We start from the raw sequence: 21,970 nt of genomic DNA, 5'->3' as shown, positions 1-21,970 counted from the left end.
AATTTCAGGAATGTGTTACAACAGTGTCAGAAGCATCATGGTGCAAATATCAAGCATTCAATAAAAATCTGTTGAATGTGTGTAGTGTATTAAAGTTCCTTTCCTTACCAGCAAGTTACTCCTTCTAGGCCGTTTAGATGGTGCATGTGCTACATGGTGTATGCAGGATCCAGTAATCTTTTAAGACAATGTTTGTTGGATAAATTCAGCACATATTATAAGTAGGAAGTAATGGCATTTGATATTTTTCCTTCTCTCTGCTTTTCTTTGTAGATAAGATGCTCCGAGTCATTTGCAGTGCTCTTCAAAAGAAAAAGCTCTAGTGCTCTACTCTTGCCATACTACCAAACTTCTTTGATTTTGTTTTGGTGCTGAAACACTGGAAGAATTGCATGTAGGCTCTAAGAGGAGGATCTTTCCCTTTTCAATTTTATCATCTGTGTGAATGGAACGGGTTTTGTGTCTTATTGCCCACCCTATTTTAAAGCTGCTTCACCAACTTCTAAACTGCTTAATGAATCGGGCCCTTTGCCAATGAGCCACACAGCCAATTCTTGCCAAGAGCTGGTTGAAAACTGTGCCGTGCATGTAGCAGGGATGGCACAAGAAGACAGCCATCGTGGTCAAGTGCCATCCACATTTTACCATGGTGCCAACCAAGAACTTGACCTGTCCACCAAAGTGTACAAAAGAGAGTCAGGAAGCCCATATTCTGTTTTAGTGGACACCAAAATGAGCAAATCACATCTCCATGAAACAGAAGAAGAACCTTTTTTCAGGGAAACCAGATCAGTGGCTGAAGTCCGTGCTGTTAAAGAAGACCAGGAGAACTCTGATGACATGGAAGAAGAAGAGGAAGAGGTAACTTATAAAAGGGAACAAATTATAGTAGAGGTAAACCTTAACAACCAAACGTTAAATGTATCTAAAGGGGAGAAGGGTGTTTCCTCTCAGTCCAAAGAGACTCCAGTTCTTAAAACCAGCAGTGAGGAGGAAGAGGAAGAAAGTGAGGAAGAGGCTACTGATGATAGTAATGACTATGAAGAGAATGAACGGCAAAAGAAAAAGGAGAAGAGAGTGGAGAAAGTCAGTGTTGCACAAAGGAGAACAAGGAGAGCTGCATCAGTCGCCGCAGCTACCACTTCCCCTACACCCAGAACAACCAGAGGCCGTAGGAAAAGTGTAGAGCCTCCCAAGCGTAAGAAGAAGGCTGCAAAGGAGTCAAAGGCACCAGTGCAGAAAGCTAAGTGTGAGGAGAAAGAGACTTTGACTTGTGAGAAGTGTCCCAGGGTGTTTAATACGCGCTGGTACCTGGAAAAGCACATGAATGTCACTCATAGGCGCATGCAGATCTGTGACAAATGTGGCAAGAAGTTTGTCTTGGAAAGTGAGCTGTCCCTTCATCAGCAAACAGACTGTGAAAAAAACATCCAGGTAGGTTTGATCAACAAGAAGGGAATCCTGGAGTAATGCTTAGCTCTCCAGACTTTCCTGATATATGCTCAAGAGAATAGATAGTAGAGACTAGAGTAAGTTTTTAACAATTGTATATTTTCATCTTTCAGCACTAGGGTCTCGTATTTTAGAGTCAAAACTTTAAATATAAACTGACTCCAAAATTTGGAAGAGTGAGAAGAAGGCTACACTGTAAGGAAAGCTCTAATTTGATACTTTGTTAGCCATCTTTTCAGTCAGCTTTGGTATCTTAAAATGTTTAACATGTATAGTTTTGGGCAGGGTGGGGAACCTGCAGCCTCAAGGCCATACGTGGCCTTCTAGGTCTTCAAGTGAGGCCCTTTGACTGAATCCAGCCTTTACAGAACAAATCCTTTTATTATGGTTCTGTGAAGTTTGGATTCAGTCAAAGGGCCGCATTTGAGGACCTAGAATGCCACATGTGGCATCAAGGCCATAGGTTCCCCACTCCTGGTTTAGGGTTTTAAAGGTTAGAGGTCATAGGAAGGTGTCAGGAAGATGGAAACAAAGAGAGTAAGGGTTTTTTCTCTGTTTAAGAGCGCCAAATTTGGGTACGGCTGAGGGAATAACATCCTTGATGACTTCAAATAGGTAAAAATAAAAAAGATTTCCAGGAATGAGCTTGCTTTCACTAGTGGAGAGCTAATAATAAATTTGAAAGTAAGCCCATGAGAATAGCTAAACTTTAAAGGCTGAATTGGTTGAAAAATATGTTGTAGTCTACTTATATAAAGTTTTAGCACAGTGTCATTAATCAATAATGTAATGAAACTGTGCATGATGCAGATTACTGAATCTAATCGACTATTATAGTCGGATTTAGAAGTGTTCTGATTAATAATATTGGATTCCTTTATATGTATACATGAGTTCATACTAATGAATATTCATTGAAAGCTAAACTTCTTTTAAAGATTCTTCCTTTTTGGGATATGCAAAATGGAAACTTTTTAAACCTTTTGAAAGAATAAATTTATTTTCCTGGAAAGCCTCTGATATCAGTTGCTAATAGATATAATTTTCCGTCTTCAACCCGACTTCTTGACCTCTAATAGTTGAAATCTTTGCTTTACTTTATTTTTATGTGATTTAAAAATTTTATGATCTTTTGTCTTTACATCACCTTCATTTCTGAATATATTCCCGCCCCCATTCAGTGACCCATCCCTTACAACAAAGGATAAAAAAGAAAAAGAAAAAGTCTGCTATATTTTTTTTTAAAGAGATAAGTGTTTTGGCTATATGGTTTGATCTGAATTATCCTGAACAAAGGAATATAGCACAATGCTGCACCCTAGGGGTAAAATTGAAATCCTGTAACTGTTAGTTTCTGAAGAGTATTGAAAATTATCATGATCTTTATAAGTATCCTTCATTCTTCTGATTTTATATTAAACTTCAGGAAAGTATAGCTTAAAGGCAGATACCAAGGAAATCCTTTTTAAAAAATAGTTGTCACTTTGCCAAATGTTAATTGTGCATACAAACTTATTTGTAGATCTTGCTGACTTAGTGAACAAAAATCTGTTACAAAAACAGAACCTTGCTGTGCTTTGTTCTCACCTATAGAAATTCAGTGTTTCTGGTGATATGAGAGATGGTAAAAGTCATGATAATTTGTATGTAGAATATTATACTGTTTTTCCACAGAAGTCTGTTGGGTAAGTTGTAGCTTTTCTTAGAGCAATAGATTAGCACCTACAGATGTTTCTTATCAACTCTGCCCAGACTTGTTTTTGATGAAAGCTGATATTCTTGGATTCTTTAGTTTAAATGCTAGCATGATTACTGTGTGCATGTACCCTGGATCTTAATGACTCCCAAGGACCTTCTTGACCTGATCTCTTTTTACCAGAAGCATTTTGTTCAGATACAGTTCCTACTCAATATGTCTCTAGGTAAGAGAGAGATCACCATTGAATTCAGTGGTAATTCATGCCAAGTGATGGGACAGTGCAAGGATAGTACTACAACAAGAGAGATCTGAAATTTATATTGGAAAAGGAGTGTTGTAGTTTACATTGATGAGTTTGTGCCATGCTGTGTCAAAGGGAAGCATTTAATAGTTCTAATTAGTTTGATGAAAAAGAATTGTAGAGTGAGTTTTAAATTATCCATTTTGTTAGAGTGGGAAGGTAGCATTGTTATTCAGTATACATTATGTGGGGTTTTGTTTTCTCTCCATAGTATATTTATTATCCTAATTATGCTTTATTTAGGCTATTGTTAAAATTAGTTTGAATCCCCTTAGCATACACCAACTGGGCTTGCAAAGAAAGTGACACAAAAGCATGTGAAAGACCAGAAAAGTCTAGTTGCTGTGGATAGTGAACGGTTTGCATATTAAGGATTTGGAGTTCCTTCAGCAAGAGCTCACTGTCTATGCCACTAAGAAGATACTAGCCAGACAGTGGATATCTCAATGCAAGGGCAGCTCCTTATTTCTTCTTGACTTAGTTTTTGTTGTTGTTGTTGTTGTTGAGTTGTTTCAGTCGTGTCCAGCTCTTCTGGAGAAGGAAATGTCAAACCATTGCAGGATCTTTGCCAATAAAACCCCAAATATGGTCAGGAAAGAGTTGCCTTAGTTTAGTTGAGTTAATAAATCTCCCAAAGTGTATCTGAATGGTGAGGCTCAGTAAATAAAAAATATACAGTATTTGGTGTTTGAGAAAAATTTAGTTAGGATCTGAGCATCATTGGGATTTGTGTTTCTCTGGATTTGTGGCTTCTGCCATGAATTAAAAACTCATGTGCTCCTTCTGCCAGCAGGCAAATGCAGCTTCTTGTGAGCTGTAAATTAAGTTTCTTTCTGTTTATCCCACCCACATAGTGCGTTTCCTGTAACAAATCATTCAAGAAGCTCTGGTCCCTTCATGAACATATCAAGATTGTCCATGGATATGCAGAAAAGAAATTTTCCTGTGAGATTTGTGAGAAGAAGTTCTACACCATGGCTCATGTGCGGAAGCACATGGTTGGTGAGTTCTTCCTGCCACTACTTCTGTCCTCTTTATCCTCTTATGCTCATAATTTTCCTTGTTTGCAAGACTTTTCTTTCTGCCCACCATGGACCAAGATTGGGAGAGCTGCCTTATCTCAGTCATCCTTGACTTGTTGAAACTAAATGAAAAAAGTCTTGAGTCCTATAAGCATCAAACAATAATTCTTTTTTAAAAAAATTCTTGATTTCCTTTGTTTTTATATCACCTTCATTTCCAAATATATAAATAAAAAATGAGAAGGAAAAGAAGCAGCAAAATTAACTAATACATCAGCTGAATCTGACAGTATATGCACTGTTCACATATCAATAGTTGCCCACTTCTCCAGCAGATAGAGAAAAGGTGCATTTTCTCATCTCTTCTTTGGAACCAAGCTTGGTCACTATAACTGCAGGGTTCAGTTTCTTTTTGTTGTTGTTCTTTCCACTCACATTGCTGTAGTCATTGTGTATATTGTTTTCCTTGTTCTACTTACTTCACTTTGTATCAGTTCATATAAGTCTTTCCAGTCTATAAATATTTTTAGTGGAAAATGGGACTTTTCTTTCTACCTTTGACCTCATCACTGGACTGAGATCTTTGGGTCAAAGGTGTGGATGTTTTGGTGACTTTCTTAGCATAATTCCAAATTGCTTTCCAGGATGGTTAGATCAACTCATAGCTCCAGCAATAGTTTATTAATATGCCTGACTTTCCTTAGCCCTTCTAACATTAATTACGCAGATCTTTTGTCATCTTTGCCAGTTTGCTGACTGTGAGGTGAAACCTCAAAGTTGTTTTGATTTGCATTTCTCTTATTGTTGGTGATTGAGAGCAATCTTTCATATGGTTGTTAATATTCTTCTTTTGAGAACTATTTGTTTGTATCCTTTGACCACTTTATCTATTGAGGAATAATTCTTAGTCTTACACATTCATATTAGGTCCCTGCATATCTTGGGCATAAATTCCTTACTAGAGATGTTTGACATGAATACTTATTTTTCAGTCAGTAGCTTCGCTTCTAGTCTTAGTAGCACTGATTTTTGTTACTGAAAAAGTAACACATTTCATGTAATTGAAATTATCTATTTTATCTTTTTATCTGATTGCTTCTTTCCCTTGTGTGATAAGAATTCTGTCCCTAGCTATAGCTGTGAAGGTACCTGATCTGGTTCTCTTCTAATTTTTCTTTGGTATGACCTTGAGTATTTAGTTTACCAGGCAGTACTTCTTTTATGGTATGGTTCTCCCCTCTCCCACTTCCCTCTCTCACCTTTTAAATATCATTTGTTTTCCTACTCAGGATATTGTCATTAATGACTAAAAAGATAATTCCAGAAATGGGAATATAGTTTTATAGTAGTAAGACATATGTTTTTTCCTATATGATTATATGATGGTTTTGGGTGAACTTAGCATTCTGAATATAAATGCATTCTGTGTTACAGCACATACAAAAGACATGCCATTTACATGTGAAACCTGTGGAAAGTCATTCAAACGCAGTATGTCACTCAAGGTGCATTCCCTGCAGCATTCTGGAGAGAAGCCCTTCAGGTGTGAGGTGAGGAAATCGCCACTATTTTGAAGATAGGCAGAAGGGAGTGGCCTTGGGTTATTTGACACTGTTTCTTGAGAAAGAGATGTACAGCTCAATTCAAGACTTTGTTTCTATAAAACCTTCAGAAATACATCGTTGGCAATACATTTAATCACTACTTATATAGGACTGTATGTCTTTGTGGGGGGTGTGTTGTCTATATAACTTAAAATTTTATTTTTAACACACTACTAACATGCCCTATTATTAAGCTTCTTGGATCAGGTCTATATTTAGGAAATGATGAAATTGCCATTTTTATCACCTTATGGCAAGTTACGTTTCTTTCTTCAGCAATAGAACTTGGTTCAGTACACCAAAGTGGCATTATTTGGGGATCTTTCCTCCTTCGTTCATTAGTAACTCACTTGCACACAAAGCAAAATAGGTGATTCTGGGGGTTTTCCATTTTGAGTTGAACATAGCTCAGCCTCAGATAAAGTATTAGGATGTGCTGAAGTGGACAAGTTTTTGTTATATACACCACTGCTCAAGTATAGCTGCTACACCCATCATCCATTATGATTCAAGATTCTCTCTGCTGTGTCTAATACAGAACTGTGATGAAAGGTTTCAATACAAGTACCAGCTTCGCTCCCACATGAGCATCCACATTGGACACAAGCAGTTCATGTGTCAGTGGTGTGGCAAGGACTTCAACATGAAACAGTACTTTGATGAGCACATGAAAACACACACTGGTAAGGATTTCTTGGGAAAGGTACAAATACCTTATACCAATATGGTATATGACCTTATGGTATAGGGGTGGGACAGCTACCTGCTTAACTGTAACTCAGAAACTTGTATCATACAGATGAAACCCTATGTTAAACAAAACTGATAGAAGAAAATATTGATTTGTAAATCAGAATATTAGGACATGATTATTGATTTGAAAGAAGGATTATTTGATTTATTGAAGTAGGTACACCAGAGTTCCATTAAATAATGAACTTCTGTAGTTTAGAATGATAAGGTTTATCAAAATTATGTTTGCACAGAACTTTTCAGGAACATAAATATTAAATAAAATGAGGTATGGCTATATTGGTTTTAAAAGTCAATTTGTGTATTTATAAAGCACATGGAAAGCCTAGGATTTGATAGCATTGACTTGAACTGGGTATCTTGTGAGCAGATTAATATCCATAGTCATGATCCTCCCAAAACAAAGAATCCTCAGATTACCATATAAACCCTATTATTTTGTCTTAATCTTTATTTGTCAATTTGGGGATGGCCTCTCTTTAGCCCATATTGAGTAATGGTTTATTATTTATATAGAAATTACTAGTTTTCTCATTTAAATCTAGTTGTCACACTTTAGATTATTCAGTAAAATAATAGTTCCAGAACCTCAAATTATTTTAAAGGACCTCTTGTCTTGAGGCAAATGAATATCTATGTGGAGGGAAGAGCTGGGCTGGCTTGCCTTGATTTCTGAGCTTAACAGGGATGGTCAGAGAAATATTTCCTCTTGTGATACATTGTTGTGGATATACATAGTGCGCTAAAGTCTTAGTGTAAGTTTAAGCTCATTAGAACTTGGCTTCAGTTGGCTTATTTAAATTTATTAAAGCTTAATTATTAAAGACTTTTGAGACAGCTTGTATTATTATGAGAAGATCCTGTCAAAGTTTAGTAATTAAAAGTAGTTGCTTAACAGTAAACAATGGTTAGCTAGCTAAATGGCATTTCAGAAGGTGGGTGACACTCTGAAGCCTCTAAGTCCAGCTGAATAGCAGAATATAATAAACAACTTACCTGATGCTTACTTTAGAACTAAGTGCTGTGTGTCAGATGTTAAGGATACAAAAACAAAAATAAAAATAAAACAGTCCCTGCTTCGTGAAGATTATGTTCTACCAAGAGAGACAACATGTACACATATAAATATTTCCAAAATATACACATAATAAATGCAAGGCAGTTTTGAGGAGTAGGGCACTACCAGGTGGGATCGTGAAAGATTTCATGTAGATGATGGTATGTCAGCTGTGTTTTGAAAAAAAATATGAATTTTCACAGGTAGAAGTAAGGAAGGAGTACATTTCAGGCGTGGTAGACTGCCAGTTCAAAGGCATGCTTGCTGGAAATGGTGTCTTTTGTGAAGAATAGCAGGTAGGCCAGTTGAACTGGACCATAGAAAATATGAAGGCTAGAAAGAAAAGTTGGGACCGGGTTGGGAAGAGCTTTGAAGGCCAGAGAAAGAATAATAAGGAGCTACTGAAGTTTATTGAGTAGAGGAGTGACATTGGTCAGATCTTGGCTATAGGAAAAACATCTCGAAGTTGTCCATTCCCTAGTGTTTTGTAACCTCAACTGTCAATTTCTTCATTAAGCCTTAACAAAATCTCTCACAATATAATCAGTCAACAAGTATTTACTGAGTACTTACAAGGTATTTAGCAAGATGCTTAGGCACTGTGGAAGGGCACTGAAAAGATAGGACAGTTCCTGTCTCATCCCACCCCCTCCAACCTTAATCTAATCTTGTTGGAAAGATAAGACAAATTTACATGAAATTATTTCAAATAATACGTGACAGCATATAGCTAAGTACTGAATTGTCTGATACAGATTATAAACATCAGAGAAGAGGAGATCAGTTAAGGAAGGAATAATTGGGGAAGCTTTCACAGAGGAGGTGAGATTGCACCTGCGACTTGAAAAATGAGTAAGAGTGAGGATCATCAAATTGAGAATTGGAGCATTTCAGGGAAAGGGAAGAATGAGGGAGAGCAGGGAGGTAGAGATGGTGATGATGGCTGGGATGGAGAGCTACTGAAAAATAGTGAAAAGTAATGTTGGATTGGTAGAATAGAGAAGTTTATAGAAATCTAATTTAAAGAAAAGAGTTAGACTATAAAATGAAATTGCTGAACTAGAAAACCTGTTATGGCCCTTTCCAGATTTTACATCTTGAGAGCCTGTGATAAATGAAAATCCATTGGAGGTTTTGAACTCATAAGTAACATAATGAAAATGGCAGTTTTCAGAGAACATTCTAGATAGATCAACTAGATCAATCTAGTTGATTGATGAATTGGATGAGGAAGGTCTGTAATTGAAGAGGAAGCTATTATGATAATCCAGGAATTGAGGTAATAAGGGCCCAGGTGGATCAATAGAAATAAGAAAGTATTGATAGAAGAAATATTTTGAAGGAAAATGAGTAAGATTTGATGTGCAAACTGACTGCATATATGCAAGATAAAAGACAGAGTTGTGTCAAAGATGCCTGTGAAGTGGGAAGTTGAACTTGAAAACTGGAAGCATGATGGTACCATTGACAAATGGGAACACTTGGAGGGGCAGTTGCCTGTAGAGGAAGATGTTGAACTTGATTTTTGGCTATGTGAGTTTGAAAATGGGAGGCTATCAAAGTGATAATGTCCAGCCAAAAGTGGAGAATATGAGAATGGAGCTGAAGTGAAATTTATATTTCAGAGTCATCAGCGTAGCAATGCAATTGAAGTCATGAAAATGATTAAGTGATATGAAGGAACAGACTTAGAGAAGAGCTGGAGAACCAAGAACTCAGAGGGAAGAGGAGTCAGCAAAGGAACAGAAGTGGCAAAAAAGATGAGAGAAAAAGCCGGGATAGTGTAGTTTCTAAAGGAAAGAAAAAATAGTTTTACAGAAAGAAGGAAAGCAGAGATGATTAATTTTAAATATAGCAGAGAGGTAAAGTAAAATGAGAACAGAGGAAAAAGAAAATGAATTTGTCAGGAAGGAGGTCACTAGTGACCTTTAAGAGAATATATTCAGGAGGTGGAATGTAAGCCAAATTGATAGGAGTGAAAGAGGGATTCTTTAGGGCAGCTGCATGGTGCAATGGATAGAGTGCAGGACCAACCTGAGTAAAATTCCAGCCTCAGATACCAGCAGTGTGACTCTAGGCAAGTCACTTAACACTTTTTGCTTTAGTTTCCTCATTTGTCAAATGAGCTGGAGAAGGAAATGGCAAACCACTCCATTATCTTTGCCAGGAAAAGTGTTGGACAAGTCTTTGAAAGTCCAACACTTTCAGAAAAAGTGTCGAAACAACTAAACAACAAAAAAAGAGGGATTAGGTAGTGAAGGAAAATGGGAATATCGGCTATAGCACAGTCATTTAAAGATTTTGACAGTAAAAGGAAGGAAAGAAATTGAATAATATAAAGGCAATAAGATTTTTATTTTTTTTAGATTTTTTTTTCCAAAAGTAGGGGAGACCTGTACATATTTGAAGTGTTGAGAAAGGAACCTTGGAGGGGAAAGACTGAAGATATTGGGAAGGGAGTAGATAAATGTGAAAACAAAATACTCTTCCAGGATAGAATGGGACCAAAAATGGCTTTGTAGAAAGGAGCTTCTCTTTTGAGACTGGAGAAAAATGTGAAACAGGATGAGTCTAGAGAATGTGTTGAGTTGAGCATGTTACCCAGACCTGAACATTGAATGGTGTGAATCTCAGTGAAATGAGCAAGTTTTTCTGAGAGTATAGGTTGAGGGAAATAAAGGATTATAAACCAATTGCATACTTAAGAAAAGTGGAGACAGAATAAAATAGCCATTATGAGAAGTTCTTCAAAGAATCAGCCAGTAAGGAATAAAATAATTCTGAATATTGGCAAGGGATTAGTTAAATCTGATCCACAGATTTCTGGTAGACCAGTTGCTTAATTCTGTATCTTTCTTTAACCTGACTCTATAGCTTGGGAATTCAGAGTGGAGAAAGAAGTACAGTAAGGTTGATCTAGTTTTGAACATTGGCACAGTGGAAGATCCCAATAACATGGGAACCTAAGGGCAACACTGTATTGGTTTAAGGAACATTGATTGAATACCTTTGTGAAAAGTCATTGTGGCCATGAAATCCAGGTTGGGTAAGAAATCTAGTGTAGTTAGGTGGATATCAAAAAAGCCAATGGACTTGGTAAAGAAGGAAGAATTGAGTGATTTGAAGGCTCAGGTATAGACAAAGACCAAGTTAAGGAGGAGACAATACTATATAATCACAACTTTATTTCTTTTATGATGAGAGTGAGGAGGTAAAAGAAAAGAGGTGAGAAACGGGTCTACATAAAAGAAGTTTGGCCATAATGGAATAATACTTCTATAAGGCACAGTGGAAAGGAGTAGAAGTCAAGAGGATTGATTGCAGAGGTGAAACCGTGTGTGATTGAGTTGAATGCATATTTCAGTTAAGACAGTAGGAATGAGAGATTATGTCCAGAGTAGCAGGATAGGGAACAAAAATGAAATAAGCAATTAAGTGAGAGAAGGGAGATACATCAGAACTGAAGGGACTCCAAATCATCTAATCCAACTCCCTCATTTTACAGATGAGTTAACTAGGTGGCGAAGTGGCACAGTGGAGACAGTACTCGACCTGGAGGTAGGCTGTATGATCCTGGACAAGTAACTTAACCTCTGCCTCAGTTTCCTTATCTATAAAATAGAACTACTTATAGTATGTACCTCCTAGAATTGTAGTGATGATCAAAGTGATAATATGTAATGTGTTTTGCAAATCTTAAATTATAAATTAAACACATAAATTATTATTATTTTCATCATCAAAGTTCACAGAGGTTAATTGACTTGCCCAAGGTCAGGTAGGGAGTAAAGGCAGAGTCAGAATTCATTTAAACACAGGTTTTCTGACTCCAGATTCAGTGAGACTGGAGAGAGAGGAAAAGGAATAGATTTCAGTTAAAGTTGGGAAGTCTAGTAGCCTATATGAAATCTGTATTGCTTTTCAAGTTCAAAATTCAAGAGTAGACCCATGTGCCAAGTATTATATGAAGAAATACAATAGAAGGCAGACTTTTTCTATAGAAAATTCTCAACTAAAGCTTGTGAAACCTCAATTATATGCAGTTGAGATAACAACTAGAAACTACTTAGGGGTGTACTCAGAAGAACTGGACAGGATGGAGCTGGTCCATGAGGTAAAGTTTGGTAAAACATTGAAATATCTTTGCTAGAAAGCATTAAAACAGCATGTCAAAGACCACTACATTAGTTGACTTTTTTACTTAATGCACCTGATACCTTTGACATAGGTTTTATTTTACTTTTAACTGGTCTAATGTCATTAATCCCAAATTTGGAAGTTTATGATTACTAGCATACAGTAATTTCGATATTTCGATAAGGTAGAACTTGTATTTTTAATCAGAAAATGTTTCTTGTGCAAAATACCCACAGCTGCAATTTAGTGTGTTCACTGGTTTTTGTCTCTTTGTCACCTCAGGAGAGAAACCTTTTATCTGTGAAATCTGTGGCAAAAGTTTCACCAGCCGCCCAAACATGAAGAGGCACCGCAGAACTCACACAGGCGAGAAGCCCTATCCATGTGATGTGTGTGGCCAGCGGTTTCGCTTTTCCAACATGCTCAAGGCTCACAAAGAGAAGTGTTTTAGGGTTACCAGCCCTGTGAACATCCCGCCTGCTGTCCAGATCCCACTTACAACTTCCCCAGCCACCCCCGTTCCTTCCATCGTGAACACACCCACAACCCCCACCCCACCAATCAATATGAATCCAGTAAGCACTCTTCCCCCTCGGCCCATCCCCCATTCCTTTTCACACCTCCACATTCACCCACATCATCCTCATCACCTCCCTATCCCTCCAGTCCCTCACTTACCCCCACCTCCAGCTCTCTTTAAGAGTGAGCCTTTAAATCACAGAGGCCAGAGTGAGGACAACTTTCTGCGACACCTGGCAGAGAAGAACAGTTCAGCACAACATCATTAACAAATATCTTCTTCAATCTGTTGTCCCTTGGGTATGTACCCACTTGTGAGTTTGCAGAGTGGGAGTTGATGAGGTTGTCTATAGTTCTATCCCACTCCCTCTTAGCCTCCAGCAAAAGAGCCTTGTCATTGGCTTGGTGTACCAGCAGATCCAAGTGAATGAATGAGAAGACGACCTTTGGCTCATAGAGAAGGGTCATCGGAACCAGGGGAGCCAATGGAACTAAAGCCCAATATGCTTCCTTTTTACTGATGACTTTTATAAATTTCAAATGCTGAGACTTGTGTAATTTTATAATTTCATATCAGCTGATGAGGTATGCTTGCTTTTATATCCTGGACTTCTCCTCAAAGAGGAGACAGTTCTGGTTTTCTTTTACTAATCGGGAAGGCTGTGAGATTAATCCAGAGCATTAATTGTATCACTGTGTATTGTAACAAATTCTTTTCAGCTTTTGATGCCAGCAACAGAGGTAGGCTGGCTATGTATCACAGTATATCAAGCATTATAGAGAAAAGACAAAAATTTCTTGTTTGTGTAGCTCTCTTCTAACGCACTCTTTATTTTACTACAGAAATTATTTTAGAGTTTTTGTATAGACCTCTTTAGTAGTTACCTGTTTCTAAAATGAAATGTATTTCAATAAGCGGTGTAATTTTTTTCAGTGTAGCTGGACCTATGTTGTAAAATAGAAAAATTTTTATAATCATCAAAATGTGATTCTTAAAGACGCATATAGCTTCTATAGTTAAAAGTTATCCTTACATCCGTACTACTCAAAGGTGCTTCAGAGACTAAATGTATCTGAGAAGGTCTCCAGGCCAGATTGCTGCAAAAATTATGTTTTGCTTTCAGAACTTGGTATAAGTTATTTGGTAGTTCTCTACTTCCCACCCAAGTGTCTCTTAGGCTCACTAAACATGCTTCTTTACTTAGGTGGAATATCATATGAAACGTTTTGAAAAGAAATAGGTCTCTTTCCAAGGAAAACACCGAAGAGCGTGCACACGCGTGTGTGCACATACACACACACACGTTTTGAAAACACGAGAAGAGTTGCTAACCACCTAGAAAAGGGCAGGGAATGGAGGTTGTCTCATGTCAGTCATGTCTGTTCCTCATTCTCATTAGGAACAGTGTTCATGTTTAACTTTTATGATATGACTCATTTGAGGCTCATATCATGTGCTGCTTGTTTTCAGGTTGCTTTCTTTTTCTGGAGTTGTTAGGAGAAGGAAAAATACTAAACACGAATCACAAACATGATATTGCTGATAGAGGCCGAATAGGCATTTAGATGAGAACGTAAGCTGGTCATGTGATTGAAAATGTCTTTTATCACTGGATATATCCACAACTTGGAGCTTTTCTAATGTGTAACATAATAACAAGGGAAAACTCGTAAGACTTCACTGTCCTATTCTAAGCAAATGTTTCTAAAGTGGCCAATTTGAACAAGTGGTAGGGATAGCACACCTCTAATACTTTCAGCCTAGTAACGTTTCAGAGATTGATATAGTCTAGCAAGAGTCAGCAGTTGTTATAGGGAATGGTTCAGCAAAAGGCCTTGCACATTGGTTGTATTCAGCTGCTGAATAGCTCTCCTCTTTTTCCCCCTGTATTTTAATTTAAATAGAGCTGACTCTTACAGTAAGCTCAAAAACTGGTGTTACCCCCACCTCAGAGAACTGAGATTTGGCTGTTACTGTCTTGTTTTGTTTTGTGTTTTCTCTCAAAATTCCCTAATGTTTCTCTTCCTTCCCCCATATTTTCAAATAACTGCGTCTACCCAGTACCCCAACATTTGAAGATTCTTTTTTTTTTTTTTTCAAATGTACAGTTGTGTTAGAGGTTCTCTTCTGGCTCATGGGCTTTGTGTTATTACCTAAAACTGAGGGTTAAAGTCCCTGTTTTAAAACATCACCTTTCTTTTCTATTAGCTTTCCTATTCCAATCTTTTTACCTTTGTCTGTCATGATTAGCAAAGGAAGCTTTTGGAATGGGGAAGAAAAGACATTTCTGACTATCTTTGCTTCTGTTTTATGTGTAAGCCTTAAAAAATTGGGACAGTTTTTAAAGAGTTATTTCTCTTGATATTTGGATACATTTTTAAAGCTCCCGGTACACAAGCCAGTAAGGAAAGCTAGGTCCTTGTTTATATGACTTTTATCCTTAGTGGCTGCTCTCCCATAAACTCCTTGCATTCCATGCCACAGCTGTCGTCTACATTTTTGTGTAGACGTGCCACTATTTTGTGGTCAGACCTGTTAAAAATGCTTTGTTTTATTGTTAAAAATGTATCTCAGTTAAGTGATATCTTACTTTGTTCTAAACAGCTTTACAGTATTAGACAGCCATTCTGAATATAATTCAAGACCATTTTGTTGTCCGTTTCCTAGGAATACTGCAATGATACACTGGGAATTTCAGGTGGTCTTATTTGTGATTTGGGAGTTGCAGATCTATAACGCCTAAGAAAGAACCCACCATCCATTGGAAATCCAGTATTATGCAGTCACTACCATCCTAAAAAAGCTCAAAGGCTATCAAAAAAATCAGCCAAAATTGTCACAAAATATAATGCCTAATGAAAGTCATTTTGGAACAGCCTTAAAATGTCCCCAATTCTTGTCTAATTTTGTTTTCTGGGTTTTGACTTTACTTGACTGGTATCCATGGTTTTAAGAAAAAGTACTCAGAATCTAATGTATCTTCATAATTTTCACATTAAAAATTAATCAGGACACATTACAGAATACTTATGAGTGCTTCTGAACATGAGAACTTCAGGATTAAGCCTTAAACAAAGACCTGTGTCAAGTTAACCTAAAAACTCAGGAACTCAGAAAATTTGGTTGATAGTCTTTACTTGGCTTCCCTAGTAGGTATGGGGCTTGCCCTTTTCTCCCCTCACCCCACATAGTCCCATAACCCTGCATACTGCTCAGAATGATTAACTCGATGTTCATCTGTCTAGAAAGAAGAACATGGAGAGTTTGGTCTCTAGTCTTTGCTATATATGCCTTTATGTAAGTCTCTAAAGGACCTTGAAGGCTACATTATGCAGTGTATTTAAGCATTACAATGGTATTAAGTGAGGCTGTCTGTTAATACACAATCTTACTGTCTTTGACAGTTCATCCCATTGCTTAAAATATGACCTATTTGAAGATACAAAGATATTTTTGAGTTAAGGTAGTAGTAAACATTTTCTTTACCTTTTCCCATGACATAAAAACTCAAATAAGAAATCTTAGCCCATAATGTAAAATTGCTGCTTTACCTAGTTGAATCAGGTTAGCTCATATTGAGTGAGGTTTTTTTGGTTTGAACAATAAAGAGGTAAACATAACCTAAGTCTTATGGCACATAGCTTCACTGCCACTTATATGTATTTGTGACTTCATTCTTAAATACTTTTAATGAGAAAGGGAGGCTTCCACATAAAACCTTACCATAGTATCAAAAGAAACTTTAGAGAATTAGTAACATGTATTTTGTTTGAAGCCTACCATTTTGCATTAAGCCTACCATTTTCATGGCTAAGCATCAAAGTACCATAGTTGTACTTAATACTTTGGAAATACCTTTCCAAGACTCCCTTTAATTGTGTTGTTCACTTACTGTGTGCCTGGTGTATTGAAGATGATATCCTTGTGGAAAAGATGCTTGCAAATACTGAATTTCCTAATCTCTTCTCTCCTTACACCTACCTGATTTTTTTTTAAAAAGTTTTCATATTTGTTGGTTGGATGTTTGTGTTTCATTTAATTTAATTTCACTGGCAGTTTCTGATTTTTAAATAATAACAATTGTAATTGAAACTCATTGAAGAAGTATATTTATCCCATTTTGCAAACCCCTGTCAATTTGAAATATAAAGAAGTATAGATACTTTGTAATATCAGACTACCCATGTTAAATTTAAAGATAATTGATCTACTATAAATAAGGATATTATACTATGTAAAACAAGTTAGGTTTGTGTACTCACAAAATAAGCGTTTTGATACTCTTCTAGATTCATAATCATGAGAATGTTTGACAGAGGGAGATAAATTGCTTTTAAGAATTCTGTCAATTGTATTTAAGGTCATTTCACTTGGAATTCTGTATGTTTTACAATTGGACAAATTGATGTTGATTTTATTTTTTCCTTTGAAAAACTCACTCCTCCTTTGCCAAACCAAGATTAGAAATCCCATTAAAAAATAAAAGCATTTTTCAGTAATGGAAAGGTCATAGGTTATTAGAGATAGTAACATAATTATGCAATAATAGCTTCTAATCTAGCCTGCTTCTGTCATCTGTAGCATTTACAATAATTAATGATGACCTTCCAACCCTGGATTACTACCTCGATAAAGCAAACCAGAGGTCCTCTTTCCACTTATTATGGAAGCCATAAAAGTTGCCACCAATATGTCCATTTTCATAGTTCCTTACTTTTATACTCTATAATCCTGACTTTTTATAGACCTTGCAATCAGATCCTTTTGTCATGAGAGGAAAGGCTTTACAAGTTTGGACCAGCATGGAATTTTAGCTCCTTTGGTTTAAATTTGGAGGACTAGGTGAATTCACCAGATGAATCAAATTCCTCACTTATGTTAAACCATTTTACCCAACTGTATAATTTACTGATGAAAGACTAACTTTTTCCTCCCTTTCCTATTCTTTAAGTTTCCTGCATTGTTGTGGAAATTATTTGTGAAATGGAATTCTACTTTGTTGCTCTATTGATTAATTAATAATTGGTATCATCAAATTACCTCTTTAATTGTTTCATTTCATTAAGTTACACAGGTAAATGCACACCTACATTTTCTTATCTTTCTTCCATCATCGCAGCTTAAGCCCTCTCATTCTTGAGTGCCTTGAAGAAACCAGCATTCCTGGAAAATTTTCTCCCTGGTTTAGATCCTACCTCTGCTTCATTTTCCATGAGTGTTGGATTTTGTCTTTAGTCCATTTGGTTCTTCAAAAACTAGTAAAAGCCTCAGACAGAAATTTTGAACATATCTCTGAATGAGTTCTCTCCCCTAATTTTCCAGGTTTTACAGTAGCAGCTGATGATGTATTAGTTATACCCTAGATAGTCACCTCTGGTCTCTTCAATAACAAAAGGTTTGGTCCTTTGTCTTGATTCCTAACATTTGCTTCCTTAGCCAGGAAAATTAAATTCATTGTACATTTTGTGTACAGTTTTTGCTCATCTTGGTCTTCCTGAATTCTTCCCCTTTCACTTAAGGGGGTGGGCTTCAATGCTGCTGTTGCTATACAATACGTTTTTTCATTTGTTCTTTCTCTTCAAGAATCATTTTGCAAATTTGTCCATGATATGTTCTCTTACTAAAATCTAATTCAAAATAGTTTCTTAGTTTTTTTTTTTTCAGAAGCCCTTTTGACTTCTCTTTGTTCTTCTCTTTGGGATACTAGTCTCAAGGTAGTTCCAATTCCTTTTAAAATTCTTACCTTATCTCCCCCACTACTTTTCTGCCCCTCTCTCTTCCAGGCTTCCCTTTCTTATCCAACCCCCAACACATCATTTAGCTGTTTCTTTTTCTAGTTTTCCTTACAGTCAGTCTTTACAGTATAATTGTTACTTAGTATGAAGGACATAAAACAAAAACAAGGGTTGCGCTATGATCTGTACGTGACATCAGGGTCTGAATTGGTAAAGCACTAAAGTATTGTGCTTTGCTGCCACGGAAGGGGTTTGTGCTGTGCATAGACCTATCTTCCTTTCAATTGTTATACACAACTGAAAACAAAATCCTTTAAGAAATAAGGAAATTAGATTAGTTGTTTTTTTTTTAATTTGGTTTAAAGGAATGGAATATTTTTGCTGTCATCAGAATCTTTGCATTATCTTTTTAAAGCTTCTGCTCTGCCTAAATTCACTATCTTTTTGTAAGTAGTCCTTGGACTTTTCAAAACTGATTAAACTCATAAGACGAAAAGGAGGACATGGTGAGGCAGGAAACCAGAGAATAGTTATTTGTGAACCTTTAATTCTTTTTGTCTGACAACTGTCTCTCCTGCCTCCCTCCATGTTACTGGCTGACCAAGGAAAAGATTCACAGGTAGTTGAATGTTTAGCTATACTTTTTTGGAAGGGGAGACTAGTTTATAAACCATGTAATTTTTTCTTCTAAATTAACAAGATTTCATTACATCAAAAAAATTTTCTTATATAATTAATTTTCATTTGATTTGTCTATTTTCTTAATATTAGCACCCAGAGGTTTGGCTTTCTCAAGTGTTTGTTGGCTGACAGCATTTTTAGCAATTTTCTTTAACTGTAACAGGCAGAAAATAGTGAGGAACATTTGGAAGAATTAAGTCCAATTTGATTTGTTCTGTTGCTGAGTGGCAGAGTTTTCAAACAGTCAGCAGAGGGGGCCCTTGTTCTCTGAAGAGGCTGCATCACAGCCTACCTCATCCAGGGTTACTCCATACTTGGGAAGACTATCTCCAGTGGGAGCAAAGTTATGGTAAATTACTTCCATGGGGGTGGAACAGGAGAGGAAGTGGCTAAGAAGCAGTTAAATTTTGTTAACTTTGGAAGGTATCTGCTACTCAATGCTTCTTATCTAGTTAGCTAGAGACAGACTGAATGTGTTGAGGAAGAGAAGTGCTCCTGAATGTACATCTTTCCCCAGTTATATATCTTTAATGGGGGGGGGGGGGGGTTGTGAGAGGAAACAGCTTAACTAGCAGGATTGAGGTCTCTTCATTTTGCATAGGACTTAAGAAACCAACCTGTTTACATTTGAAAATTAGTAGGAAATAATTTATACCAAGAACCTAACTTACTAGAAATTCTCTCATTTTCTGCTTGATCATTTGAATCATTCTTGATTTAGGTCAAGATTTTAAATGATGTAGTATGATTTCAGTATTTGCTGCTAAGGTTTGTACCCTCAAGTTATAGGCAGCCTCTGAAAATCTGATCAATGCCTTTCAATCTTCCACATTTAGTGTGCATGTGCATTTTACCCATCTTTTTTGCAGGGGCTGTATGATTACTTTATTCAGTGTTGCTGTGCTTGCCCACAGGGGAGTGGCAGGATCTTTAAAAAGTCTCTATTGTGAAAAAATCAGTTCTTATATTTTATAACTTTCTTTACTTCTATTCCTCTCTGCTTACTTCAGTGTTTACTTGTAACTTTGGGTTCTGAAACTTTATTTTCTCTTGTAGCTACAATCTCTGCCCCAATTCCCTTGACACAGGCAGACTGGTAGGGAATGCTTTGATGCCAGAAGTCAGGGATGTTTTGGGAGCATGAATTGGGCAGGGTATCCTGACTAGCCTGTTTAAATAATGATGCCCAATGATTAGAGCCAGTCCTTTTCCACATGGGGTAGAAGCTTTTTCTTGAGTTCTCATATGCCGAATGCCAAGGCAGGAAGGCACCCTTGTTTTCTCTTTTCTGCCCCTTTCCTTAACCTCTCCTCTCCACAGGGCTCCTTACTGGCAGTAGTTGGGAGAATAAGATAGATCATGAAATCATTAACTCTCAGGAGTGGGGCAGAAGTGGGGATATTCTTGTCATTTTGAATTTTTAATAGGAGGGATATTTGAAATCAAGTTTGAATAGGTAGTTATACCTCCCCATCTCAGCTCCAAATGGATAACTGTTACACCAAGGTCATTATCTCCTGTGTCAGACCAAAGGCCCTGAGCCCTTGGATGGCATCTTTAGCAGGCACTCCTTCAGCTTAGAATTCAACCTGGTACACTGTGCTCTGTTAGGCTAAAGGCAGACAATCTAAAGTAGTAACTTTCTTTGCCATGACCAGGAGGTTTATTTTGGCTAAGTGGCAGTATTTCCTCCTTCACATAAACAGGCAACTAAGCACCCAAGGAGAAATATTGACGTGAGTATCAGCTAGTGTAACAAATGGCATTTGCACCTGGAAGACTAGATCTTACTCTGGTCCCTTTTTAACCAGCCTACTTAGACCCTAAGAAAACCCACCAAGTACAGAGCATCGATTCTATCTACTTTTAACCCCAGTGCTTGATGGAGAAGAGCACTGAAGCTGTGATCAGCTTAGAAGCAGATGGTTAGGTGTAACTTATTTGCCCTCTTTCTTTTCCCTTGACAGTACATAAATCACTTGCACTTTTCTTTATTTCTTAAGGAAAAAAATCCAGTTTGCTTGCCAGGAATCGTTGAGCGTTAGGTTTACAAAGCTTGTCGTTGAATGTTAAAAACTTGTCCAAAGGAGTTTGGCAAAAAATAGAAGCTGCTTGGTCCCTGTTCTTGCCTTCTCAGTCATAAGGATTATTAAAGCTGTGTAGCTTGGATGCTTATGGCAAGTCTAGAACAGGGCAGCATCCCTCTCCTACCTCTCTGTGGAGATGCAATTGAAGGTCAAATCAGACTTGATGTAGGGCAGGTACCCCTCATGCTACAGCAAGTTCAAAGGAGTCTTTGAGTTAGGGAGGTGACAGACAAATAGGACAGGATTTCTGGTCTGGAAAGATCCCCAGGAGAGGCACTTTGCCCCCAGGAATTGCAATGAAGTAGAACTGAGGTCTCCTTTAGCATTTCCAAACTAGCACAAGCTGTCTCACTTCCCTGGGGCACTTTTTTCCTGTATCCTGTCAGACCCTTCATTGTATTGATTCTTTTCCCTTTGTGTTGACCATACCATAATTATTTTTTTTAGCAATTGAGAATGCACTTTTATTTCAACTCAATCATGATTTTAAACATAAAAATTATAGATTGTTAAAACTACTTTTTGTGTATTTTTAACCACTCAATGTAGCATTGTATATTTTATTCTTGTGAGACTCTGGTACAAGGTGTGCCGCTTCACGATATTTCCGAGATGCTGGGCCTTTGGATGTGTACGGTAACCAACCTAATGCTAATGTTCAAAGTAAAAGAAGTAGCCAGATCTCTTGCACCTGTGTCTTTCTTTCCTGCCTGTTCCTAAAGGGAGAATCCATTTTCTTCCTTCTCCTTGAGTTGATGGGTAAACACATATAAGAATCATTTGGAGATCTGATTACCTTATGTGTGGTAACAGTCACTGTGAAAGTGTCTTTTAAGTGATGATAACGAATTGCAGGGAGCTATCCATACAAGCTGGCCCAGTGACACATTTTGTAGACTAATGCCCAGGGTTATAGTGGACA

At 37.2% G+C, this 21,970-nt stretch overlaps 1 protein-coding gene and 1 pseudogene across 4 annotated transcripts in view; one reads left to right on the top strand and one right to left on the bottom strand.

Moving 5' to 3' along the window:
- The window catches only part of ZNF652 (zinc finger protein 652), a 100,129-nt gene extending 78,400 nt beyond the window's left edge, over window positions 1-21,729 (top strand). For all 4 annotated transcript variants that reach the window (XM_027872736.1, XM_027872739.1, XM_027872738.1 and 1 more), the window contains 5 exons: window positions 274-1,434; window positions 4,307-4,454; window positions 5,909-6,024; window positions 6,617-6,761; window positions 12,308-21,729. In XM_027872736.1, coding sequence (XP_027728537.1) covers window positions 535-1,434; window positions 4,307-4,454; window positions 5,909-6,024; window positions 6,617-6,761; window positions 12,308-12,813 — 1,815 coding nt within the window. In that variant the 5' untranslated portion in view covers window positions 274-534 and the 3' untranslated portion in view covers window positions 12,814-21,729. The remainder of the gene's footprint in view (window positions 1-273; window positions 1,435-4,306; window positions 4,455-5,908; window positions 6,025-6,616; window positions 6,762-12,307) is intronic.
- The window catches only part of LOC114050909, a 23,968-nt pseudogene continuing 21,203 nt past the window's right edge, over window positions 19,206-21,970 (bottom strand).

The sequence above is a fragment of the Vombatus ursinus genome, unplaced genomic scaffold, assembly GCF_900497805.2.
Source record: "Vombatus ursinus unplaced genomic scaffold, bare-nosed wombat genome assembly UNPS02014801.1, whole genome shotgun sequence".
NCBI classification, from domain to species: Eukaryota; Metazoa; Chordata; class Mammalia; order Diprotodontia; family Vombatidae; genus Vombatus; species Vombatus ursinus.
Note: the sequence above shows the minus strand (reverse complement) of the source record. Positions and strands in the feature narration are given on the sequence as shown.